The 27,939-nt window shown below is 43.4% G+C and overlaps 1 protein-coding gene across 4 annotated transcripts in view; it reads right to left on the minus strand.

Annotated features, from left to right (window-relative positions):
* FGFR3 (fibroblast growth factor receptor 3) overlaps positions 1-27,939 on the minus strand; it is a 79,843-nt gene that overhangs the window by 30,801 nt on the left and 21,103 nt on the right. For all 4 annotated transcript variants that reach the window (XM_067567689.1, XM_067567688.1, XM_067567687.1 and 1 more), the window contains exons 3-4: positions 18,411-18,674; positions 11,044-11,097 (exon numbers count right to left, since the gene is read on the minus strand). In XM_067567689.1, the coding sequence (XP_067423790.1) occupies positions 11,044-11,097; positions 18,411-18,674 (318 nt within the window). The remainder of the gene's footprint in view (positions 1-11,043; positions 11,098-18,410; positions 18,675-27,939) is intronic.

The following is a 27,939-nucleotide window of genomic DNA, read 5'->3' on the forward strand; positions in this document are numbered from 1 at the left end:
ACATTCTTGCCCTCTTCCTTTGCTAACACCCTCAAAAGCACAGAAGTGGCTTAGGAGCCTAAGTTTCATTTGCAAAATCAACTAGACCCCATTGAAAAAATCAAGTGTTTTCACTGTTCCAACATCTTTCTGCCACCCATAATGAATTTCAATGACACTGAAAGTCAACGGGGTTTTTGAAAATGTTACCCATTCTTCTTCCCCCTCCTTTATTTTAAGCCTTAGCTCCATTAGACTTTTTTGCCTCAAATTTGCCATCATTGCTAACACTGGGGCAGACACCAGCGTGGGAGCATCATCACAGACAAAGCACTGCCTGCAATTTAGACAGCTGCATCTAGAAATGCTTTGAGCAGGGCTAGACAGCATGAGTAACATGCAAATGGCTGCCGGGAGATCTGTCTACATCAGGGTTCCTACCACAGAGTTCAATTCCAGACTCTGTCACAACTGTATTGTATACATCGGGTGAGTCACTTAATTGGTCTGTGCCTGTTTCCCATCGGTAAAATGTGTGTAATAATATTTCTGTACCTCACAGGGGTGCGGAGGATAATCTCATTGACCTTTGAGAGGGTCCCAGACACTACAGTGCTGAGGGCCATTCAGGTACATAGACTAGTAGGAAATCTTAGTCAACCAAAAAAGACTAGCATGGACATAGCTTCACTGTACCGCGTGTGTCCTCTTGTGGGAGAGATTATCACAGTCCCAAACCACCTCCCAGGCAATGTTTCATCTCCACTGACGTGTTACAGACAGCAGCACAATCAAGAAATGGCGTCAATTCTCACCCAGCAGGAGGGCGCCAATGTCCCTCTCGTTTATTTTTCTCAGCTATGATGTATAATCAAGGCTTGCTGAGACAGGCCAGCCACAGGTCAATAGTAAATCACAGCTACCGTCTAAAGGATTAGAAACTACATACTGTGTTGTGTGTGTCAGCTCTGAGAAATGCTGCCACTTAGGGTTTCATTCCTATTAAAACCCTCAATAATTCTGGGCCTTCGCCCAGCTTTACATCTTCTCATAGAACTAGATGTGCCCAGGCTGTAATCTCTGTAACTTCACGCTTTGCGTAGCCCTGGAAAACTTGACTTACTGGGGGAGAGCCTCCGCTGGTGTTAACTGTTACACTTCCACTGAAGTTACTGACTATATGTGTCTATGCCTTTATACGTACGCATAGGTCCAAAAAGTAGTGTAGCCAAAAAGTGCCATACTTTTATTAGCCAGGTAAACTTCTGGTGCAGCGATTACACTTTGCATTTCCTTGGCGGGGTCTCAACACATTTAACAAACATGCCTGAATGAAGCTGGCAGGAGGTTTTTGAGGATAAAACTTTCCATCTCTCACCTGGAAAATCCTCCCCTCTTTTTGGTTCTTAATTCAGTATTTAATTTTAATTCCAGGCAAAACTTTTAAGCGCTGTAGAATCCCCTGCGGCCTATACCTAGCACTGAGTTATTTTTTCCTCTGTTAAATTGCCTGATTATTCCTCCGCAACACAGACTGAGGACCTACATAGGGTTAGTTCTTCGTGTTTCTACTTGTTTAAAAAAAACAAAAACAGAGCTGATCTTACATAATGCAGCCTGAGCTGTCCTGTCTCTACCAGCACTGGGGGCATGAAGTCATTTTTTCCTGATCTGGGTGCTGCAGTGTATCTAGCTTGAACTACAAGAAGCTGCTTACAAATTCCTTGGGCCCTTGCATCACCTAGCCGTCAAAGCTATGCCCACTAGGAGAAAGTAAGAGGATGGGGTTAATTAGTGAGCACTCTTCCTTCCCAGCCTTGTGCTGGGTACATCACCCAACCCACGTCCCTATGTGCCACACCAGAGGAAAACGGCTGAAAACACTGTGCTAGCACGATGCCCTGCACTCCCTCTCCTCTGAGTTCCAGGGATCACAGCAGGAAGGGACATGCCAACCCTTTCCCTCTTCCCTTTGGAGAGGTGCTAACCTCATCGGGCTCTTGCATGCTGAGTCCAGAACAGACACAGGGGTACAAGCATGTGGGGAATGCTCTTTGCACTCACTTCATCTTCATGTGCAGCCATGCAGCGCTGGGCACAATCAAGTGTGTAGGGTGGACTTCATGGACTCACAAGGACAAGGATTTCAATCTTAATGTTGATAAAACGTAGGCTGGGATTTTCAAAGGTACCTAAGGGGGTCAGATGCCCACTGAGTCAGGAGTGCCTAATCCCGTTGCCCTCAACTGTGGAGCACTGTAAGTATGATGATCAGAATCTGGAGTCCTTCCATTAAAGTCACGGAGGAGGTTACTCTAAATTTACATCACTGTAAACGTGAGCAGAGTCTGAAGCCGTGACTGTCTCTGCTGAGATTAGATTTCCAATTGCTCAGTGCATAACTCACTAAAGTGAAACGCACCTCACTCACTCAGAGCCCTCACTATCTAATCCCATTTCCTACTTTCTCCTACTGGGCATAGCTTTCCAAGGCCAGGAGGGACCACTGTGATCACCTAGTCTGACCCCCGTACAACACAGGCCACAGAACTTCCCCCCAAACAAGTTTCATGTCTTTTAAATCTGAACTTGATTTAAAAGTTGTCAGCGGGTTCTTGTAGCTCAGGTTGGATAAACTGCAGCACCCAGCGTGCATTTTTAGCATCTGCAAACATGAGACAGAGGTTCCACTTCATTGTAGCTGCCCTGCCTTGCTGGAAAGCCATCAGATTGTGGGAAATGAGGTGGAAGATTAGACTCAGAAGTGCCGCATCTCTTTATTTGCTGAGAACTGCTGTATTGTTTGCACTGCTCTCAACTCTCATTTGTTTTAACGCTTCATCAACCAGACTGCAGACCACATGGATCCAAATACTTCAACAGCCTTTTGACAGCTGAATTCATGAAGACTAAGTATTAAGGGCCTGATTCTGCCCTCATATATGCTTGAACAGTTCTCGCTGATTCCAGTGAGTGCTGCTTGTGCATATCAGAAGTCAGAATCTGGCCTTAGAAGCAAAACAACCCTCCCCGCTTTCCACCCAATTTTAACATCACAATGCTGAGTAGACAGCTTAAAGCCCTGACCCCACGGGGATCAGAACTCTGCCAACTACAACTGGACTGAAACATTTGTAGCAATAAGCAGCAACAAAAAAACAGAAACGTAGGAATTGTACCGTTAACACATTCTTTGGAAATCACGGATGCAGTAAATTTGGGTACGCAGCAAATGTACGAGAGGGGTTTCAAATGCCACAAAATAACTGGGGCTAAGAGAAGGGGGCTACACAGCTTTCCACCTAGGTTTAGAAAAAAAATCTACTATTTGGATCGCAAAGCACTGAGTTCACAGGCCTCAGCCTAGTCTCCTGGGCCCTGTCTACACAAGCAAAGGTATGTTTTTTAATGGAGCTAGTTTAGCAGAGGAATAAAGCTAATTCAATTGAGCTAATTCAATTGAAACTCACCGCCCATGCTCCACTCTTATCCCTTCTTGAGCCTATCTTCTAAACAGGCTCTGATTTGGGCCAGTGTGTGTGGTTGTGGGACCTAAACAGAATCTACCAGAGCTGCACAGAAAGTGTCAGGAAAGCGTGAATAGTTTTTGCTGGGCTCTGTATGACATTATGAGCCCCACACTTTCTTGTGCATCAGATTTTCTATAGCTAGAAACCTAACTGTGTAGGTTCTTATAATGTGCCAAACCTCAACCTCCCCCCAACCCCAAACAACCAAAACCCCGACAACCGCCCAGTCCCATCCCAACATCTAATGGATTTTTAGCTTTACAAAAGCAATGAACGTAGTTCATTCTCCTCCCCTCCGTCAGCGATTACACTGTGCATTCTTGTAGCTTTGGGCTTATTATGAGTATTATTTGTCAAGGGCCGATAACGTGCTCTGTGCTACACAAGACAGAGATGCCAAGACAACCCTCATGTTGGAGAGATTACCAAGATTACCAGCTGTGGCATTGTACACAACTAATGATTCAGAAAACACTCAGCCCCAGTGAGCCTGTGAAAGCAGGGCTGGAGCACAGCAGAATCTCTGCACCGCGTAGACTCTGCGGATTAATTAGGAAGATTGGCAAGGAACGGACTGAGTGCCATACAAGACAGTGGCTAACCACTGACATACCTACTCTGTTTAAGGCCCTACCGACTACATTTGCTCTAGTTCAAACAGAAGTTATGGACTTGAGGTAGAAACTGCTGGGTGAGGTTCTTAGGCCTGTGTTATACAGGAGATCAGACTAGGTGACCATACTGGCCTTAAAATGTATGGGTCTACATTAGCATGGTTATTTGTATTTCGGTAGCACTATATTGTGCTAGGCACTGCACACAGTAAGAGATCACCCCGGACCGAAAGAGCTTGCAGTCTAATTCAGACAAGACACAAGTGGGTGTAAAAGACAATCAGAAAGAAACTGGGAAGGGTGCACGAGGGAAACAGTATCAAGAACATGCATTTAGACAGGCCAAACAAATAAGGCCTCTACTGGCTACCTACCCTTCCATCATCTGTTGACAGTTTTCTATAGGCAACACAGTGGAAGCGGGTCTTGAGGAAGGATTTAAGGGATGACACAGCAGTGGCTGTATGGACTAATCCAGGGAAGGGTGCATGGAAGAAAGCATGAAGGTATTTAACGTGAGAAGCAGAGACATGCACGATAGAGACACGGAGAAGAATGAGGTAAGGCAGCAAGACACGAGAGGCCCTTCAAAGTAAGGTTAAGAAGCTTGTACTGGATGCGGTGGAGGAAGGGGTGCCAGTGGAGAGATTCAAACTGGGAGGTTACATGGCCAGGCCAAGGAGCTGGGAAGATGGATTTTGGGGGATTGCGAATGAACTTGAGTGGGGTGAGAAGGTGCCAGGAAGGCCAGAGGGGAGGAGGTTGCAGGAGTCAAGAAGGGAGAGGAGGAGGGCCTGGACCAGAGTTTCTGCAGGGTGGACAGAGAGCAAAGGAGCCTTAGACAGGCTATAGACGAAGCAGCAGGAAGATCTGGGCACAGCCTAAATTTGGGTAGATCCAGAGGATGGCAGAGCTGGAGTTGGCAACTGGGTGACAAAAATACACCTTCTGAAAGGCTTTACCCCAGTCACTTTATAGCAATGCTTGGGTCCCGTCATCACTGCAGATCTTAACTGTGTTGTAACTAGGCTGGGGACAACCTGGCTGTAACCAGGTCCCCTGCGATGTTTATAGCCCTGAAAGGGATGAGGCCTAGGGGCACATCAGTGCGGGCTGCAAGCTTCTTCACAACAGCATGAAGAGCTTTGCGCTGCCAGCTTTGTATGGGCCTTGTGCCTTGGGCTGCTGCCATGCTTTATTTCAGGTGCTCACTGTCTGCTTGGCGTATGTGTTCGGAGATCACGTATTTTAAAGTAGTGCATGAAGCCATGTTATCTGCTAGCTCAGAGGGCTAAGTTCAGCCCTGTCTGGCAAGTCACTTAACTGGCTCATTCATTGCTACTGGAGTTTGGAGCACCAGCTAAAGGGCTTGAAAGTGCCCTACACTTCACCAGGTAACACTACACTAACCCAAAAGGACCTGACTGTACTAGAACTAATGCTGGCAGGGAAATGAGGAAGCTGAAATGCCATCTCCGTACTATACACAAGCCCAGGGATTTCAAGGGTTTCTCCTCCTAGTCCCCTCTTTGAAAGGCCAACTGTCACTCTCCTGGGCTGAGTGCTTCACTTTGGGCCTAGTATCTTGCTTACTCCCGTATACTGCTGCATACAATTAAAAGAATGTTAACTAGGCTAGAGGACAGAGCTCAGTAAGACGATAGGCCCTAAAAGAAAGACCCCCATTTGTGCCCACTAAGGAGCCTGAGACAAATAACCTGGTGTTTGGTATTTTATTAAAATATTTGCATCTCGTAAATCCTACTATGGAGGCAGAGACACTGATCTGGACATGGAGGTGTAATAAAACGTAATAAGGTGTAATAAGCCACATTTCATAGGTCCTGGGAGCTTTGGTTTCATAACTCACAAAGCACCAGACATGTGGGGATGCTTCATGACAACTTCTCCTTGGCATGTTATACTTTATTCATGCTACACCCCACACCCTCCCCATTTCTACCTTCTCAAATCTGGGGGGAGCAGGGCAGGCCAAGGTTCAGACCTAAACTTCCCAAGCAAAGGGAACTTCAGTCAGATCAAAATTCACTTAAGAAATGAGTTTGAATTTCAGGTTGCATCAATCACTGGCAGCAAATATTTCCACTGACATTATCATTAGACATTGTGGGGAGCAGGACTGGGCCTTTAAAGTTCTCAAGGCAGAGGAAGGAGTGCAGCAGCAGGATCCGGCCCACAATGATTAAACTAATTGCTCTGTTCCATGACCTACCTCCTTCACTGGAGTCCTATTCTACACGACTGCACATTCATAAAAGGACCTCTAAAACCTTGCGACCTCCTGTGTTGAAGTCCCAACCCTGTGCAATTCGGACACAACCAGAGTCAGGCTTGGCCTGAGAATAAATATCTATGGCCGTGTCCATCTAAGGTGTGTTCATTCTTGCTATCCAGAGAAGCTGACAGAGTACTAGTACTTTTAGTTTAACTTGCATGTTGATAGCTTTCTATTTTTATGGGAGAAAATGCTGCTAAATCTCAACAATGCAAATCACAAACCCCTGCGAGTTCTTGGAGCACAAACCACTGAGGATGAAATAAAGTGAAACTTTATATTAAAATTTAAATAAACACCCTTTAAATTAACTATCGGCAGTAAAGCTACATACACTGGTATGAAAAATGGAACAGCAATTATCGTGTAGATTCTTTCCCATCATCAAATACTGAGCCTAATAATCTACTTTATTTGTCGAAGATTCTGGCCACCCATCCTACTTGAATGACCAATTAAAAATAAAGAGGAGCGATACTTGGAATAATTAACGGAGCTGAGCGCTCATTTAACAATTTGGCGCTGCCATGAAATTCTGCACCAGACAGAATCAAGTCTAATTGCCTCAGATGACGCCTCTGAATACACAGTCAGATTTAATTAGAAATTACATTGGTTCTTTGAAGGTGCTCCGGCTAGCCAGCAGGGACTCTGAATAAATAGATAAAATTGGAGCGATGAGGGAGGAGAGTTTAAAAGGAGAGTTTTGTTTTAGTTTTAGAACCAGAATAAACAGCTGAAGGTAACTTAGGTACTGCAAGCACAGATCACAATTTGTAACTTGGTTACAGCAAATCCGTGTGTGGGTTGAAGTTACAGAAGCCATTCCTGTGTATTTTTTGCTTTTGTTTTTTCTCCCGCTCATCTCCAATTTTACCATTAGGAGGAGAGGTTTAAAGAAAGATGAAAGTAGCAGAGAACTCCATGCAGATGCATTGTCTCAATGTTCTACATGGGTTTCTACATTGTGTACCTGTCCTGTTTAGGACAGTCTGCTTTGTTTTCTAGCTCTGATATTGCCAGCCCTAATCATTCAAAAATCACAAGTCAGGCTCCAAAAGATCACCAGATTGGCTTAAAAAACACAACATTTAAAAAAAGAATTTACTTGGGGTAGGGTGGGTGTTATACTTCCCTTCTGGTTTTGGAACCCTTATTTTCAAGCTTTCCTTTGCAGCTATGAGAGCTAGAAACTTGCTTAAAAAACCAAAAACAGAACAAAGTAAGCCGAGTCTCACATAATCACATGACTCCAGGAGCTGAGGCATTAAGGAAAAATCCATGTATTGTGAGACTCATGATTGTGGACTGAGAACTAAGGGTCACAACATTCTCTCTCCTGGAGGTGGAGGGGGGGGGGAACCTGAGACAACTGGGGAGGAAGAAGCGCTGCCAGGTTCTGATCGAGGACTCTCCATGGAATATTTTCTTCTGCAGAGCAAGATCCTGTGCAAGGGTAAGGGGCTTGGATCCTACATCGTATGGGTCCCTTGAGATCCGTGCAGCTCTCCGGAGCTCTGCAAGAGGCATAGGGCCATTTGTGAAGAAACTCTGGCTCTGTATCAATCCGTTCCCACTGTGGCTGCGTGAGTCAATGAGAGGGTGGGGGAAGAGAGAACACAACGGGCATCCCCCCAGCCTGGCCCCTTTCCACACATGCACTCTGCAGGGCTTGAAGAAGGAGAGGATGGGGCCAAGGAGGCAGCTCTACTTCTGCATAGGATCCTGGTGCAGGGGATGACTCTCCCCTCCACGTGTTAATGGCTTTACACCATCTCCTATTGAAGGAGACGGGTATCATTTAGCATCCAAGCTGCATGGACAGCTCCCTCTGCTAACAGTCATCCGGTTTTCACTGGCACATACCTACTAATAACTTTTTTACCAACAGCAAGTGTGACGCTCCAGGCTACTGGGTTGCACTTAAGGCTCTGGGGGAAAAGATTCAGAATACATTGCCCTAGGAGTTGGGAGTGACCTAGATGATCAAAGAGATCTTTTCCATCTCTGGAACCTACGGTTAACGTACCACAAATGGTCCTATGTCAAAGCGTCCCATAAAGGCAGCAAAGGGATTAACGAAATGGCTCCCATTTATGCAATAAACTCATGAACACTGGACAAAGATTCACTGGAGGGTCCGCCTGTGTGTGGTGGAAAAAGCACTTTCACATTGCTACAAGCCACATGATTTCACAGCTTTCGGTTTTGGCACACTAGCCTAATTGACCATTGTATAACCAAAGAGAATCCTGCTCTTCATAGCAAGGCCTTCGTGTAAATCTGGTGGTTACCGTCTGCTCCAAAAAAAGAAACCTTAAAAGCGCAGGAGACCCAGAATGTAAGAATGTGTGGTTTTCCTTTTTAATTTAAGAAAAATGAGTGCTTTTGTAACACCACACAGCCAGTGTTTTTCTGACACCCGGTGCTAGGAGAGGAAGCCATTTACTATAAACCACAGTTAAAATATATAAAAAAACAGCAAAAGAACGATAAATTGTGTGTTAAGATTTGACCCCCACTTAGAAAAACTCTTGATTTGAGTAGTGCTGACTGCTTGCTTCACTTCCACTGGCTTCAACAGGCATTGAGGGTGCTGAGTGCTTGTTAGGAGGTGCTGGTCACCTTGCAGGATCAGGCCCTTAACAAGCAGGTATCAGAAAACCACTAACTGCTGCCCATGGCTCAGCTGGCACCATAATTCACAATTACCATCCACCTCTTGCAAGACACTCTGGTACAAATTTATTACAGTGGCAGATCTGTTTATAAAGAGTCCTGGATGTCTAATGCTGTGGGTAGGAGAAATGTTCCATTCATGCTGAATTTCTGCCAAAGTACATAGCTGATTTGGAGTTCAAATACAAGACATTTATTTATTAACAACACACACACACACACACACACACACACACAGTTTGCCTTGCAGAAATATAAAGTGTATAATAAAACACAACACTATCGCTTCTGAAACACATAATAATCCAGATTAATGATATTACACTCGAAGTATGAAGCACGAGGGTTGAAAGAGCCTCACCGAAAAAGAAAAACACTCGAAGGCTCAGGTTTGGGCTGATTTCACCATCAGTATGAGAGGGTGCAGATCTAATGGAGTTAGTTGTTCCTGCTTATGACATCAATGAATCTGGCCCTTTGGCTAATTCCTAGTGGTGTGAATTCTACTCTCCTGGCTGCCGCTTCCCGCAGCAAGCTAGTTTGTAAAAAAAACCCCATCAAACTGGCTAAAAAATAGAAAACAGGCTCAGATACTCCATTGGTGTAAAATCAGTATAGCTACACTGAAATAAAAAACACAGGTGGAATGAGTTTGCCTGAATTTAAATATAAGGACGGGTTTAACGCTACAGTTCAAGAAGCTGAAGCGATAGATCAAATCTATCTAGATTGTTAGAAGCTCACCATCACCCAGGTATTTGAGCATAAATATCAAGACCTTATCCTTAAGCCTCAGATTTTGTCAAAGTTATTTTTGGTAAAAGTCACAGACAGGTCACGGGCAACACACAAAACTCATGGAAGCCCGTGACCGGTCTGACTTTTACTAAAAATAATTGGGGGGTGGCTAATGGCATTATGGAAGCCCAAGGTGGGGATGAGATCCCTAGCCCCACTGCAGGAGGGGGAGTGAAAGGGTGCAGCAATTGCTGCCTGCCCAGTCCTCCCAGCGCTGGGGCTCTGAGCTCCCCCGAGTGGCTCAGGGCTCCGGGGTCCTCCCCTGGCCGTGGCTGCAGCTGCAGGCTGTGGGCAACCCCCACTGCCCGTGGCTGGGTCTGTGCTGGCATTCCGCACTGTCCGCCCCAGCAGATGGCAGTGGGGTTCCCACTGCCACCGCGGTTCGGAGCCACTGGTCCTTGCCGCCCATGGCGTTTGGGAGCTGGAGGGCCCCTGCTGGCAGTGGCTCAGAGCTAGGGACCCCCCACAGTAACTGAGAGCTCCCCCTCTGGCGTGAGAGTGCTGGGACCTCACCGCCTGTGGTGGCTGAGAGCTCCTAGGTCTCTGCAGCCCCCAAGAAGCTGTCGTCTTCAGTCCCACAGCCTCTGGGCATGGGGTGGAAGCTGAAGAGCATCATTTCACAGAGGTCTCTGGAAATCACGGAATCTGTGACTTCTGTGACCTCACTGCCAGACTTGCAGCCTTATTTATCATAAATATACCCGTCCTGCCATCATTTATGCACTTTTAAAGCACATGTTATTATGGTGGCTAGGTCCCAAATCTAGGGGAGTTCTTATTTCCAATGCTACAGGTTACCACCTTCAACTCTGAATGAAGTAAGATAGCTCCTCAGCACACTTCAAAAGGTAGATGTGCATTCTTGTTTTACAGATTGGGGAACTGAGGCAGAGAGCTCTTCCGTCCCTTGTCACAGGTCACCGAGTGAGTCCACAATACAACAAGGACTAGAGCTCAGGGCATCATTGTGTCCTATCCACCACGCCACACAGTTCCCCATATACATTCTGGAAATCTTCTGTTTGGAATAATAATAATAAATATGTTGTATTTCCTATATTGTAATCATTGAAGACAACACCTTCTTGAATGGAAATAGCATGAATAATATCTTTGAAGAAACAAACTATGCATTCAGGGACAATACCTGTGTCTTCAGACTCATCGTCATCATCTTCATCATCACCAGACGATGGAGAATCTTGAAAGGGAAGAAAAAAAAATTACTTGTTGTGCTACTACTGGCGTTTCAATATTTCATTTTCTTGAGACCTCTACAAGAAATAGTAAATATTTTTAAAACCACTCTGGAGCAAACTTTCAAGAGGCAGCCTTCATGTGTGCAATGTTGCAGTTCTTCTCTTCCCCTGCCCCATCACTGCATTTCTGTGCCCAAGTTAGTGGATTTTCACATTTGTCCAAAAGGAGATCTGTCACTACAGATGAATGGAGATTGGTGGATAAATACAACAGGTGTGTGAATGCCAAAATGGAGGGGAGCTGCAGCCCTACCGAAAACTAGGCCCTGCGTGTCTCAGAAACTCTACCTGTAGGACCTTTCTGCGATTTTTTTTTGCAGTTTTCTGCAGAATCTAAGATTTCATTCAGGAGAACAATAAAGGAGACTCTCCTCACTTCCACGACTATCAACTCTCCTATGCAGAAGAGCTAACCAAACAGCAGAAGCACGAATTGTTTCCCTCAATCTGATATTAAAGATTGCAAAGAAATTAAATAACGAACAAACCACCTCCTACCCCTGGCTTGTGATCTCTCATTTCTTTATGATGGCTAAAGAGTGCCTCCCAGTATTTTTTTCCCCCAAGAAGGATCCTGATTGGTTTTTCAAACCTTAGATATTCAGGCCCAGATCCTCAAACTTATTTAGGTGCCTAACTCACAGGCACTGGGTGACTAAATACTTTTGTGGATCCGAACCTCAGCTCTAGGCTGAAAGACTCTGAAACCTTGATCTCCCGCCGTCTACATGGGAGGTAAAGTTCGGTATAACTACGTCGCTCAGGGGTGTGGATTTTTCATATCAAAGTACGTACGTAGTGTAGACCAACCCTAGGAAAATGTGTACTTTATGTAAGTGCGGCTCTGCCTGCCAGAGGATGCAGTGGAGTTGTCGGTGCTTTCAGCTCTGGAGACTCAGCGCACATATTTGCAATGGCCATGTCATACTGCTCCCACAGGCACAAGGAGCTGAACTGCAATAGTGGGTGAGGACAGGGGTGGGCACAGTTGCTCTGCATCTGTTGTCTACTTTGTGTTGCTCTGTAGAAATACAGGGATGGAGGATTTGAGAGGAAGCTAGGGTCATGGCCAGGGAGTCCAAGCTATGTGGATGCACTGGACAAAACCCTCCCAGAGGAAGTACTTGGCAGTCTTCTGCAGCTTCTACAGTTCAGTAGATTTCTGATGGAAAATATCTCTGGTTCCAAAAGGTGCATGTCATGCAAAGTGGCTGCCCCCTAGCTCTGCCATCAGGAGCCACAAAGCTCTGACCATGCAGAAGGGCTCTGCCATGTCTGCCTGTCAGGTGGAATCAGAGATGATGCATAACTCTTGATGGTGGGGGAGCACAATTTAAAGGTGATGGGCCACATGACAGCCCCACTCATCACCTCTGGAAGGGTGGGAAGACCTGGGGAAAGTTGAAACTTGCCAGCTGGACTTTTGCTGGAGCAGAGCTGTTCACAGCTGAGAAGCCCTGTGCTGTGGGGTGCATGGTAAGTGGGCTGGCTGAGGGAGGTGGAAGGGAGCTGTTTTGCCTGCAGGGGTGAGCCTCGGAGCAAGGGGAAGAGGAGGGGAGTTCAGCATGGAGACTGTGGTCCCAAGAGACCGGCTGCGTCGTGTCCTGGAGGAGAAGTCAGAAAGAGGAAGGCACTGAGTTGTTCGGAGTCAAGCGGGACTGCACCTAGAGATGGCAGGGGACTGGGTGGCTTCTGACCTGCTACATCAGCACTTCAAGTAGCAGGGCCAAATGGAAGGCAGAAATCTGGGGGGCATGCCCCCCCCACACATCAACTCTGGGTGGGATCATGTAACGGAGCCGCTGCTCCCACTGTATCTTGCAGGTCTGAGGCCCAATGAGTCATTGTATCTCCTCCCTCCCCTGTTACACACAGTTCACTAACACTGGGATTGCCACACCAGATCCAACCAGCAGTCCACTGCTCCAATATAACCCACATCCAGCAATGGCCAGCATCAGATATTTCAGAGGTAAAAAAAACCCCGTGACAATGAGGGACTAACCCACCTAAAGGGGCAGCTTCTTTTGACAAATAAACTATTTCCTTTTGCTAGCTTTAAATCCATTATCATTTCATTTCATTAGGTCTCAAGGCAGGAGAACCTTGTTTGCGGTCTCTAGACCATTCATTAATTTAATACACCCCACTGTCACGGCACCTTCTGTTATCTCCTCTCTAAACCACACAATCCCAATCTTTCAAAATCTTTCCTCATATCCAAGTTTCTTGGCACTTTCACTACTCTTCTCCAGATCTCTCCTTGGTTGGTTACATCCTTTCTGCAATGGGGTATGTTATTTTCGAGAGCAGAACAGCAAATGACAAGTAAGAGCACCTCACTAATATGTAATGGCTTTATAATATTTTCTGTATTCACCTATGTCATTTAACACTGCCTAACATCGTATTTGCATTTATTGAGCTGTCTACAAGGATGTTAGTTCTTTTTTCCTGAGTGGCAACTGTTAGTTTAGAAACTACCCTCCCTCCCCAATAAAAGAGTACTCTGAAGCCCGTTTGTAAGATTTAACATTATTCATTGCTGCTTGCTTTAAATAATCTCCAGTAAATATCAAAAAGGCACAATACTATGCAGCTGCTTTTACATTTTGACATAGGAGTAAAAGAAATTGGCAGTAGATTTTTTGACAGTAGGAAATGTTATGAATGTTCAGAACGTGACCAGAAATGTAATGCATCCAGTTTAGCCAAAGTCAGGCAGAATATCATTTGTTCCAAGATGAGTTCTTGTAAACTTTGTATCACCATCTATCCAGTTGTCTGGTAAATATAGTGAAAAACGTAATAAAGGCATCATTATTCTACAGATTGATTCTGGAGAAACCTGCAGAAATACTTGCTGTATAGGAACTCAGAAGTTACCACATTGCATTAAATCACTTGTGCATCACCTCTGGCATCCTGTCTTTGTCCCAGATTCATTTAAGCATGTGCACAACTTTCAGCATGTGTATAAGTCCCAGGACTTAAGTCCCACTAAAATCCCTTGGGGATTTGGTGAAAGTTTTGCATGTGCTTAAGTGTTCTTTTGAACTGGAGCCTTTGACAGTATCTGCTACGGACCCTAATGAAGGCAAGAACATGACCAAATGTGCACAAGGGAGAGGAAAGGGGTAAAATCTTTCCTGACCCTACATCTTGAAGCATGGAAGTTTGGTAATTCTTATTTTGGCATGTATGATTATGTTATTTATATGCTTTAAAATATACCAGTCTTAACTGTAAGGGAGCAAAGCACATTCTTAATTAAATAGTATACTTCGACAAGGTAAGTGGATGGTGTTTTCCTTTCCTAGCATGGTAAGTGTTGTCACTGACAGAAAGAAAACGTCTGTCTCATCTCACTCACAAATGCTGAGTCTGTTCAGAAAGACTGGAATCAAGGTTTTAAAAATGGGTTTCTAAAGTTAGGAGACTAAAGTTTATATTCAGGTACCTACATAACTGGCCTGATCTTTTTGAAAGTGCTGAGAGTTCCAGACTGGAACAGGAGCTGAATTCAGCGGGAGCTGCTGGGCACTCAATACTTTCGAAAAAATCAGGATCATTTGTGTAGGTGCCTATATATGATCACAAGACCTTAGCACAAGGCACCCATTTTTGAAAATCTCGGCCTCGGTTTTTGAAAGCTCTTTTCCCACAGGACCAAAATGCAGCAAGTACTAGTAACCTGGGGTTCTGTACTGCCATGATTCCACACATCCATTGGCTCCAAGGGCAGTTCTGTGCATTGGGAGGATTGCAGAACTGAAGTGTCAATAATAATGGGCATGCAGGATCAATTCTGAAGGGGTTTTTTTTGAGATGGGTGTAAGTGTTATTGTTTGTAGGAGGGAAATGGGGTTATCCCGTCTTAACTGGTGAAGTGCTGAATCCCAGCCACACCCAGGGTGCTGTGTTTTAAAGGCAAAACGTAAAAGGTGCTATGTGTACTCGTATACTAATCTATTCTTTAATTAGCAGGGCAATTATTCTGAACTTGATTTCCAAACCTTCTGAAAAAGTTGATTCTTTTACTTCTTTGTGAGAGGGTGTGTACCCCACCTGGGAGGCCAATTATGTTACCTGGCTTCACCTGAAGGGACAGCCAGGCTTAACTGATCATGAAGCCCAGCTGCACAGGAGCAAGCTGGTTAGTTTAAAGCCAGGAAGTTAAGAGCAGAAGAGGGCTGCAGGCAGAGAGTCTGCAGTCACTCTCTCCAGGAACAGAGGAGAAAACCTGGGGAGGGGGTGGAGGAGAAAACCTGGGATCCTAGCCCTGAAAGAAGGGTCAATCCAGGGAAATTGTGGGGAGGAAAGGCTGAGGAAGGCTGGGTAGGAAGAGGCCCAAGGAAACAGCAGGAAGAGGAGGGACTGTGCAAACCTTGGCTGCCAGTTACAGGGTCCCTGGGCTGGAATCCAGTGTAGAGAGAGTGCCTGGGTTCCCCTACCAGCCACTGGCAAAGCAGCATGAGCAACAACAGGGGCCAGAGACCTGACACTAGATCTAGGAATTATTTGTTGAACTTTGTTACCCTGGAAGGGACAGCCAGGAATACAGTAATTCAGCCCTCCCGAATAAATCTAATTAGGGCCTGGAAGCATCATTAAGAAGGAAGCTCTTTCTCAAAGATACTAACACCATTTATTAAATAGAGATTTCAAAACACATGGACAAATATAAAGGACCTACTTTTGCTCAGTTACAGAGTAAATCTGGAGTGACTCCAGTTTGTTACTACCAATACCAGTGTAACGAAGAGTAATTATGGCCCATAATCTTAGTGAACAAATATTTAGATACCTAAGGAATTGTAATTAACCACTGGTATTACCTTTAGATGCAGGAATGTAAACCTCACTCTCAGATTACAATCCCACTCTTGAAGTCAAACACTAAGCAATTGGTAATAATTATGAAGAAACATAATGAAGAATATAACAGGCGCCACTAGTGCCACGCAATGCAAAGGCTTCAAAGTTTAAAACAAACATGGATGACAGCTAACACCGAAACACCCACATTAGCAGCAGTTTGGTTGTAATGACACTGGGCTAACAGAATCAAAGATGCAGAATGGGGTTCAGGTTACTTACTTGCTCTCAAGCTTCTATTAGCTATTATTAGCCAAGAGGAAAAACACAGGGGCTTAAACTTTTAAAAGCATAAGATTATCAGTCTTTTCACTTTTAAAAACAATCTCTCACTTTACCAACTTTTTGCTCTGACAGCTGTTTCACTTGAGTATGTAGCCAGCTGCCCTTTCCTGCCGCTCTGCTGCCCCTTGAACTCAAAAGCATTTTAATGTCATTTTTAAAAAAATAAACACTTCTAACAACCTGAAGTTCCCTGTTCCCAATAATCGCACCTACTTAAAGAATACCTTTCAAGAGCCAAATACTTCTTTAACCATTTAATTGATATGACCATGAAATGTTCAGTGATCTCCAATAATGTTTAATTAAATGCAGATGTTTGTCAAGATTCATTGAAATGTCTCTTTCCTCAGTTTGGATTTCATCATTTGTACAATGTTCCACTTTTGGTGAGGAAACCCCCTGTGATGGGACAGAGTCTATGTCTCCAGAATACATCTATTTGGTTATCCCTAGGGGTGCAGTAGAAAAAAAGGTACTGTAAAAGGTTAGGGACAAGTTTTCAAAAGTGGATGTCTCCAAAATGTGCCCAATTTGAGACACACAGGCCCATATCCTCAAAAAGGTATTTCAGGTGCCTTTGAGAATCTGGGCTCAGGGCCTAGTTTACTGATATGCTTAGCATGCAACTCCAAAGGAGTGAACGGAGATAGGGACACTTGTAACCTTTGAACCTAGGTGACCCAAAAATCAGCAGATACTTTGAAAATCAGGTCTGAATCTATTTAATCAGTATTATCAACTAATGACACTGATGTTTAGCCAACCACCTGTCTAGCAGTTTTAAATAATGATGGGTGTTCTTAGCTAATTATCTACTAATTTCCTCTAAGGAACAGACATTCTGGCACCCTGGAGTTCAGTAATCAATATTTGGAGCAGCTTGTGGTCATCCAACCCTAATTATCCTAATCATGGAAATAAAAAGGTTAGGCAAATGGCGGTATCTGTTTCATTGACATGTATTTGTTTGAAAGTTCTGTATGTTCCATTTAGTGCCACTGAAAACCAGGTGCTCATTTCCAATAGAATGAGAAGGAAATGCTGGACATATTTGGGGCACGTACTCTGGATGTCAACACAAAGACTCCACATGAAGCTGTCAAGTGGAAACCAAGTAGTGTGAGGAAATGAGGGTGCCCAAGAGAAATGTTATGAAGAACCCTTAGCAGGAAGGGCAGAACAGTCGATCACAACACCCCAGAGCAGATGGAAGCAGCAGCTAATGACAGAGAGGGTTGGAAGGTGCCTGATGGAATAAAGTATACATTTTTAACAGTGAGAGTAATTAACTGCTGCAACAATTTACCAAGGGTCCTGGTGGATTCTCCATCACTGACAATTTTTAAAATCAAGATTGGATGTTTTTCTAAAAGCTATGCTTTAAGAATTAGTTTGGGGAAGTTCTATGGCCTGTGCTATACAGGAGGTCAGATTAGATGATCACGATGTCCCTTCTGGATTTAGAATCTGTGGAAGTCTGCATTTCCACCGGGTGCCAACATTAGAGCAAAAAGGATGTAATAAGAAATAATAAATTTAATGCTCTAAGATTAAGTACCAGATTCCCAAATGGCTAGTGTACAAAAATGGTATTTCTGAAATGAATCCACAAAATTGTGTCATGTGGTTAGGGAGGAAATACTGTCTAACAGCTAGAACTGGGGATTAGTAGTCAGGACTCCTGGGTTCTATTCCTGACTTTGCCACTGCTTTGTCCTGTGACCTTGAAAGAGTCACTTAACCTCAGAGAGCCTCAGTTTACGCATCCATAAAATACCTCAAAAGAGTGTGTATCATTTAAGGTACTATACCAACTACTGTGAATTAAACTCCTATAAGCATTCAGGGGAATTTTGGTTTTAATCTGTAGAATGGCATTTCCAGAGCTCCCGTGACATGAGTCTCAGACTCTAACACTCATTACAGAAAAGTAGTTTGTACTTTTGCCTATTTTGACTTTGCTAGAAATGGAAAGTTCATGTAGAGGCCTGCAGAACATGGAGAAAGAATGCAGAACACCAGCTGTGTTGACCATCTGTAGGAGCAAGAACAACAACAAAAAACACAAAACCTTTTGCATTCCAGCACTCACCTGTTACTTTGACTGTGAAGTTACCCAGAACTTCACTGGAATGCCGTGGCTTGCAACTGTATAGCCCTGAGTCATCATAGGACACATTGATTATCTTCAGCAGTTTTTGTCCAATATGAGTTCTGTTGGTAGGTGCAATCCCAATCCCATCTTTAAACCAGAAAACTGACATAGAAGAGCCCTGGGTGTTACAGGAAAGTTCAATGGTATCTCCACTTCCAAACACCAATTCCTCCAGAAAGGCAGTCTCGCTCCCCAGATATTCTGTGATGGAGAAGAAAATAAATAAACTAAATAAACAAAGCAGCATCAAACAACGATCAAAGAGCCTTGCACAACTGATGACAGTAGCCCTGGCACCTGTATCTTTGCTAATCTCATGCACATAGGTGCCAAGAAATGAAAACTGCAGAAATGCCATCAACTGGTGATAAGCACTGGTTTACCTTATTCAAAGAGGAGCATTCAGCACTGTACAGGTGCTGTTTTGACCAGGTACTTTAGCAATGGCTCACTTAGCGGTACTGACCTGGCACTAAATCCTGCGTGCTTTACTCACTTTGAGTAGTGTCAATGAAGTGAATGCAATTAAAGCAAAACTGCAGCACTGAAACAGTCGGTGCCATCAGTGAAATAAACAGTTCTGGAATTGGTGTCACCAGGTTTACAACTTGTTCCCTCAACATCATGTCCTAGAGCTTCATGTTGCAAGATGCCAAGGGTCAAAAGCAAAAAATATTGTGGACTTTTTGGGGGACTTGATCCTGCTCCCACTGAAGCAGGACTAGGCAAGATAGGGTTTTTTAATGGCAATGCTAACCCAACTGCGCCAAAAAACAAACAAACAAACAAACAAACAAACAAACAAAAAAACCTTCTCTCTTTTTGAAGTTTGTAATTCAGCTATAGACATTTTCTGTAAACTGAAGCTCACAACATCAGGTATCAGGCCTGGGGCCATTTCTCTTTCTCCTATTAGACAAAATGTTATTTTGGCCAATTTTAAATTAAGGGCTTTAAAAAAAAAAAAAGGAAAGACACATAGTTCATGAGGGAGGATGATTTTGGCTCCCCTATTTGTGTATCTTATGGCAAATGGGTAACCCAAGGGACTTTAATCTCTAGGGTGAAATCCTGACCACAGCGCAGTCAATGGCAAAGTTCCCACAGACTGCAAGAGGAGCAAGATTTCATCCCCTATGTTAATGTAAGATCTTTCACCTCAAAACACTTTACAAGCCACTATGCTTCTCTTACCCCCATGGTTCCCCTTCCCAGAGGGTCGCTCCACTCTTGCTGCCGCTGTCATCCTCTGCCCAGAGCTTCCCACTCCTGCTGCTTGTCAGAGTTTTAAGCCCTGCCCTCCCCCTGATACCGCAGCAAGCAGGAAGGCAAAAAAAACCCTAGACATGCAGTCATGCACACACAGTACCATTGTGCAGTTTGGTTTCTGGCAGGGCTAGAGAGGCTGTCCCCACTCCATCGTGAGGCAGGAAAAAGCCAGAAAAAAAAGGCCAAAATGCAGAATACCCTACAAGATGCAGTGCAGTTGGGCTATATTCTTATGAGAATCATAACGATGTATAATGTTGGGTGAGCTGGAATAAACAAATACGTCCCTGACCTGAAGGTGCTCACGGTCCAGAGTAGAAATCCTAGTCCCTTAACTCGTGAGAGTTGTTGCTCAGATTTCAATGAGGATACTCATGTGAGTAAAGATTTGGCCCTTACTGTGGTCATACTTTACAATGCAGAACAAACACAGACCTGCATGTGGTTAATAGAGTTGGAAAGCTTTACGGAGCACGTGGAAATAAGAGATGATGCGATGGTGCACACAGAATGGGTGAAGGAGACTCCAGGAGAGAAGGCTGGGCAGAGCAAAGAGGGTGGAAGGAGTTTTACAAATTAACCTACCCTCTCGATAGCTCTGAAATACCCACTGCATTCAGTGGAGCAGAATTTTATCTATACAGCCATCCAGCAAGGAGCTGCACAGACAAAACAAACAGAAGGTTGGACACGAAGCTGGAGACATCTATATTCAACAGTGATGTTCCAAAACACAGAAGCATGTAGCAACAACACTGCAGCACACTGGGCAGTTACTGTAGAATGCTGTCATGTGTCCTTTTAGACGAGATGGTGACAAAAGAAAAGAAATCTAGATGTTTCCCAGCGGTAAGCACGTCTCGTTTAACTTCCACCAGTTTTAACAACAGCTATATATACATATTGAGACTGCAATTCCAAGACCCGATTTTGCTCTGGCACTGATTTTACACTGGCATAACTATTTACTTCAGTGGAGTTACTCCCGGTTTACACCAGTTAATGAGAAGAATTACTATACTGCCACTGAACCTCAAGGTGAAGCCCTAACTCTGCTGAAGTCAACTGCAACACTCCCACTGACTTCATTATAAGAAGATGGGTCCAAACCTATGATCAGACACCCCTTAAATTTGGCTCAGCTTCAGATCCTTTTCCAGATCTGAGGAAGTGCTTGGACATCAGTGGATCAGATCCTTGGCTGGTGTAGTCAATGCAACCAAACCAGTTTACGCTAGCTGAAGATCTAGCCCTGTATATTTAGATTGCCCTGTTGCACTTAAGTGTTATGATTAGAGCCCATCACAAAATCGGTTCCCCCAGGATATTTTTAATTTTCAGTGGAAATTCAAATACCAAAATATTTCAGCCGTAAACCTAAATACTTGGATTTAGAAATGCTGCTCAATTGTCTTATGGGAGTTGTAGTTCAGGTGTCTCATGTTCTCATTCTTTTTTATAGGCTTCCTGCTCAGAGTGCATCTCCCATGATGCACTGTGGTCACCTCTCTTGGAGAGGGAGATGGTGCATCATGGGAGTCCCTGGCCATACCCCTCATGGGATTTGTAATCTCGCTGGGAGCGCAGCCCACAGAGAATAGGAATTTGAGGCAACTGAACTAGAATCCCCAAGAAGCACTGCAGCAACATTTCCAGAGCGAAATATTGTGATTTTCAACTGTTCAATTCGTTTGATGGAAAAATGAAGTTTCTGCAGAAAGCACACACTTTCCATGAAAAATTTCATTTTGTCGAACACTGTTTTCCATAGAACAAGTTTTGAGGGGAAACTCACTGATATCAGACCTGTGAGATCCCTGGGCAGAACACAGCTGAGAGAAGAAACACTTCCAGACAGTTAAAAGATGGCTTTTCTGTTTTAACTCTGAATTTCCTTGGCTTTGCTGGTTTGTGCCACAATCTGAGTATTACTTCCATAGTGCTAACTTCTGGCTTGCAATTTAAGGACCCCAGTTACAGCTTCACACTGGCAAGCCTGGGTACTGTTCTTTGTCTATTGACCTTGATGGAAGCTCTTGCAAATTTAATCCATTAGAAAACAAACCCCATGCAGCTGCACAATTCACTCATATAAAATACACAGTTTTACACAAGTTGTTTGTCAAGTGATCAAGACTTGAATATTTTGGCTTTTGTATCATAAATTCATCAAACAGAAACAAGCCTGGACTAAATGCATACTGAATTGAATGGAACAGACATTTAAAAATAATCCTCCCTTTTAAAGCGAGAATGAAACTGTTTCATGACAAAGTGACAAACTATTTTTACAAAAGCCATTTTGGGGTTACTGTAATAAAGAACACATTTACTCTATAATCTGGACTGGCAACAGCTGGGGTCTGAGGCCTCTGCTGTCGGCACAATACTGGCATCTGTCATTTCTGACAGCTTTGTTTTGATGAAGCTTGTTGGGAAGGTACCTTGTCCTTCCCACCTACAACACTGTCCGATTGGATCTCAACTGAGTTACTTAGCTGCTTTTTCATATATAGCATTTTAATCAATAGGGAAAATGGAAAATAAATAGGTCTGTTTTTCTAGGCTTCTTTTCTAGTTTGCTCATAGACTTTAAGGCCAGAGGGGACTATCATGATCATCTAGTTTGACGTCCTGCACATTGTAGGCCACGGAACTCATCCACCCACTCCTGTAATAGACCCCTAGCCTCTGGCTGAGTTAGTGAAGTCCTCAAATCATGACTTTAAAAGACTTCAAGTTACAGAGAATCTGCCATGTGCTCTGGTTTAAACCTGCACATCACCCATGCTGCAGAGGAAGGGAAAAAAAAATCCAAACCCCAGGATGTCTACCAACCTGATCCAGGGAAATATTCCTTCCCAACCCCAAATATGGTGATCATTTGGACCCCGAGAATGTCGGCAAAACCCACCAGCCAGACACCTGGCAACAAATTCTCTGTAGTAATGCACATCCCTCCCCATCTAGTTGGGGGTATTTACTATTAGGAGTCGCAGATAGTCTACATATCATTGTAGGCAGTTTCTCTGGTCTTTTCTCCTGTGAAGTGGTTAGAACAACTTTGGGAACTGTCAAAATAATCATTAGTTTCACTTCCTGGCTCTCCAGTCTTGCAACATCTGTTACTATTGTTATTTATTTGTACTACAGTAGGGCCTAGAGAACCCAATAGTGACTGCAGCCCTATTATGCCAGGTGCACACAGTAAAAGGGACTCTCCCTACCACAAAGAACTTACATCGAAACAAGAAAAGACAAAACATGGGAGAAAGGAAGTGTTTCACAGATGAGACACTGACGCACAGCTGGGGTAGCATCTGGGTGCCGGGTGGTGTTGGTGGCTTATGTCAGCCTAGATGATCTGGTGGTTTCTTCAGGCCTTAAACTCTACGACTCACAGATTAAGTGATTTGCCTACGGTCAAATGAGAAGCTTACGGGCACAGCCAGAAAATGAATTCAGATCTCCTTAGTCCCAGTCCACTGCCCTAACCACAAGACCATCCTCCCTCCAAAAAGGCTACCATTTTCAATGTATTTTCTTTTAAAAACTTTCATGAACTATTTCTATTACTACTAGGTCATAAAACTCCTCCCCCTGCCCCAAAAGAAAAAACTTAATTTAGGATCTAAATGACCTGACAGTGTCTCTTCGAAATCCACAGATGGTTACAAACAAATACTTTCAGGGGTATAAATTATCACAAGGTTTATGGGAGCTTATTATGCCACTTGCCAGCAGTCCTAGAATTAATGAGTCTGAAGCTTTAATGGGTTCTTATAAAGAAGGAGGTAATTTAGGTTTTGGATTCCCATGATATGACTAAAATTCAACCATTTATTAGTTTATCCAAGGCAGTAATGAGACAAGAATTACCAAGAGGCACTTCTAATGAAGATCAACTCTTGAAGTAATGTATGTCACTGCTGGAAAGATCTTGTAGCAAACTGGGTAGAGAAGAGATGCAATTTTCAGACTGGTTAGCATTAAAAAAAAAAAAAAAAAAAAAAGATATGCTACAAGAGCTAATCAAGAAGTGTCTTCTACAATAAAGAGCAACTGGCTCAGATCTTCCAAATGACTGTGTGTGCATTCATATAAGAGACTTCATCTCCCTATTTGCTTGGCTCATCCATAGCAATAATTCACTTTCTGTGTGGTTTTGAGTTCCAATGTTTAAGTATGTCAGTATTTCCAACAGAGGTCTACTCCTCTTAGGCATCAAAACTCATTTTGGGATGAACGTGGAAACAATTTCTTTTTTTTTTTTAACTCATGCAGCCACTTTAAACTGCAGCAATTCAGTTAGAATACAGTTAGAATTCTCTCTCTCTCTATCATGCACCTAAACCTCTGACATTTTAGAGGATCATTTCACAGTTCATCTGTAACAAGGGACTAAGTGATTTTGCTATTTTACTTTTAAATGGATGATATTTACTCTTTGAAAACTGGGCAGGTAACTTGCAAAATTTTAATAAGTACAGTGGTAATAATAGTGTGTCCATCCCTTACTTCAGTTTAATTCTATAGACAGACAAACCCTATACTACATAATGCAGCAACTATGTTTTATTGTACAAAAGTTGTTGTGACAACCTATTAGGTAGGAACATAGGAGTAGCAATACAGCATCAGATCACCTGCCTATTGAGTGTGGTTTCCAGAGGCAGATGATAACACCCATATAGTACTTGGCCAATAATATGGAGCTAGAAGTAAGGAAATCGTTCCTGACCCATAATATCACAGAATCTCATCACTCCATTAATTAGCAATGGATTTAACCTCGTTACACTCCTGTGAAGTGAGGAAGTATTATCCCTATTTTAAAGGCAGGGAAACTAAGGCACAAAGATTAAATAATTGCCCCAAGGCCACACAGAAAGCCTATGGCAGAGATGGGAGTAGAAGACAGATCCTTGCATCACAGCCTAGTTCCTTACCCACAAGACCATCCGATTCTTCATCTGTTGGGCAATCAGTTTATTCCACCAGACTTGAGATTTGACTTCTCTTTTCTTAGGTGACTTCCATACAAGGGCCATAATTATTCATCCACAGAGCACTGAGTCAATATATAACTTCAAACTGCCTAATTTCTATGCGGCAAAATATCCAGGTATCATAGGATACATTTTCACAGGTTTCACTTCAAACATCTTTGCTTCCAGCGTTCAAACTTCCACTGGTGAATCAGGGTGGAGAAAATGTTTGTTCCAGAAGACAAAGGTTAAAAAAATTTCTGAATAGGAGGCATGCTGAGCTCTACCATTTCCTTTGGTTTTTCTCATTACGCTGACAAAGTTATTTATGTCTTAGGGGGGAAAAGCTACATCGGTTGAACGTAATGTATCCCTGCTGTAACTATACTGAAGTCAATGAAAACACATTATGGAATAATCTGTCTTCTTGTCACCTGCACCCTTCTATTGAAGGTGCACATATTTCATGCTGTACATGAAGCCACACACAAAAAGATAGTCACTCCACAACCTTATCGAAGTGTGTGATTATTTCAGTATTGAGAAGAACACACTTTGTTGTCTGCAGGGGAGCTAACCTGCTCCACCCACCGTTCAGCTAGAATACAATTCAGGCAAGGTCGGCTTTCCTGTTAAAGTTAATTTATGATCATTCCATGGGAATTGAGCTCAAATTATACCGCTGGCTCTGAGGCACGATGAGAACGCAGCTCTGAGGCCCACTCAGCCTTCTGCCCCACAGCAGATTTGCCAGACGGGTGATGTAGAGCTGATATAGTCAGCTCTGCCACCCTCAACACATAGGGCATGCAAAGATCGTTTCAGAAAGAGAATGAAGCCAGAGCATCACCATGCTCTAGCCATCCCCAGCTGGCAATTGGTCCCATAAGGGCCATAAACCTATGGACAAAATTTAGAGCGACTCTGGCCAGCTCCAGGATCAGGGAGCCTCAGATAGCTCGGACTCTCTCCCCACTCAGTTAAGGCCAGAGGCTAAGAGACACAGCTGAGGACTGAGTCCATAGTTTCAGATTCCAAGAGGCCGGTTCCAATCTCCGCACAGAGGAAGTCAGGAGTAACTCCAAGGATAAATTAAGAGTCAGAGAACAGAACCAGGTAAACTCTCGTGCTACCTGATTGTGCTCCTGCTATTTTTCCATTCTCCTACTATTGTAAATACCCTTGCTATCTTTGTAGGTTAGAAGATCTAGTCACATTTCCTAAGGCAGGGACATCCACGGTTATCAGTCTGAGATAGAAAGAGACAGGAACATTGCATTGCCACATTAGTGTGGAGATGCTGAATGATTTTGGGTGAGTGAAGTTAGGTACGTCACCAAATGTGGAGAAGAAACAGATTCTGCAACAAGCAGTTCCCAATCTATGTCCAGCCATCACATTAAAAGTGATAACACAGAAACAGAGGGGAGGTGGAAGGGAAAGCAAGGAGTTACAATTAAAATCAAGGGTTTGCTTGTTTATAGAAGCACATCTTGTCAGTAAGGTCAAGGGAATGACCCTTGCAGTGAGTGGGGGAGTTGATCTAGGGCAGCAAACATCACATGTTGATGAAATGTCACCAAACAATGTCAGGATGAGATTATTCTACAGGGCTCTCCAACCTGACATGACACAAAAACTCCCCCCTCTGCTCCTGCCTGCTGTGATCCCAACAATTCCTCTTTTGCTCAATGCTCCTGCTCTTGGGGGCAATGTGACTCAGACAATCACTGCCCTGAGGTATTTATACTGCTTTGCAGATATCACATTACATAGATTTGGTATTATAATGCCAATTAAACAATGGTGCCTTGTCGAAGATGCCATTACAGTCTTAATATAACGGCTACATAAATGTGACAACATGTTTAGGAATCAAATGATCAGTGCTGTCAGGCGAAACCAATTTTGTTGCTTTCTAAGATCCTTGACAAAAGGGGGGGGGAAATCAATGCACAATTCTCGACTTTCATGGATCATTTTTCCACAGTGTCAGGCTGTAACCAGTGTTGGCCCAAGAAAAACAGTGTCTTTCTTTTCAGATAACAGTGCCATCTGGGATGTTTCACTAGGTAGGTGTCGCATTAGCTTCTTTGGAAGAAACAAAGATCAGTAATTGTTCAGGAGTTCAGAAACTACTAGGGCAAAAAACTATTTGCTTCTCAGGGCTACCTCTCAGTGCTATTCTGAAATCTATTTTAAGCCTTTAAAAACAAATAACTCAGAACAGATGAAAGATGACATTAATTCTTCAAACGACAAAGTCCAAAATTCACAAAATTGGTTGCCTAAGTTGCGCACCTAAATCCAGTTATGCAGTCTGACTTTTAGAGGCAACAACAACAGGGGTTGGGGTTGCCCAACGTTCCTGAAAGTAATAGGAGTCAACAGTACAACACTGAGGTGGCCTGATTCACAGAAGCAATAGGCACCGATTGAAGTCAACAGGAGCTCCTGGGTGCTTCACATTGTTGAAATATCCCATCAGTTTTATAGGTGCCTGAACAGTAATCTAGGGGCCTGACTTTAGGAAACCAAGTTTGCCAATATATGACCGTAGTCTTCTGAAGAAGCAGATTTATCTTTCAGCAGTAGTTTGTGGGTTTTTTTGTTTTTAAAAAGCATAAAATGGATTTCAAAATAATAGTGAGACACTGTAGTATAAAACAGTTTATCGCTATGGTAGCCTGCCATATTCTGGAACAGTTACTGGCCTAAGTTTCTTCCTAAGAAGTTAATGTTCTATTACTAAAAGAAGCAAACAGATTATACTGCCCTCATATGATCACAGCTATATTTAGAAAAATGTTAGTCCTCTTAGTAAAGTCTTAATTAAAAAAATAAACATTAAATTTAATTAAAAATGATAAGCAGATTTTGTTGCTCAATAAAAGTTGTTTATAAACTTGGATCTATGGGGAAAAAATCAGAAGTGTTTGGATTGGATACAGTCATACTAAACTTTGGAGGGCTTCTAGGAAGGAAAAGCAGATGTCACAAATCTGCCTTATCTACTGAGCAACTGTTGACTCTCTGTTGTGCAAATCCAAATTTACATCTGCATGAAAGGTTTCAGAGATTAAATGGCATTCAAGAAGTAATATTAACTTTTCTCCCTCCCTCCAATCCCCCTTTGAATGGATTTACTACTAGCAATTAGCTTTCTGTTTCATCAACCAAGTAGAAAACAGGATTCCTCGGGATTCTAC

Source organism: Emydura macquarii, unplaced genomic scaffold (genome assembly GCF_026122565.2).
Source record: "Emydura macquarii macquarii isolate MOO-44397 ecotype Brisbane River unplaced genomic scaffold, CSIRO-AGI_Emac_v2 contig_2795, whole genome shotgun sequence".
Classification (NCBI taxonomy): Eukaryota; Metazoa; Chordata; order Testudines; family Chelidae; genus Emydura; species Emydura macquarii.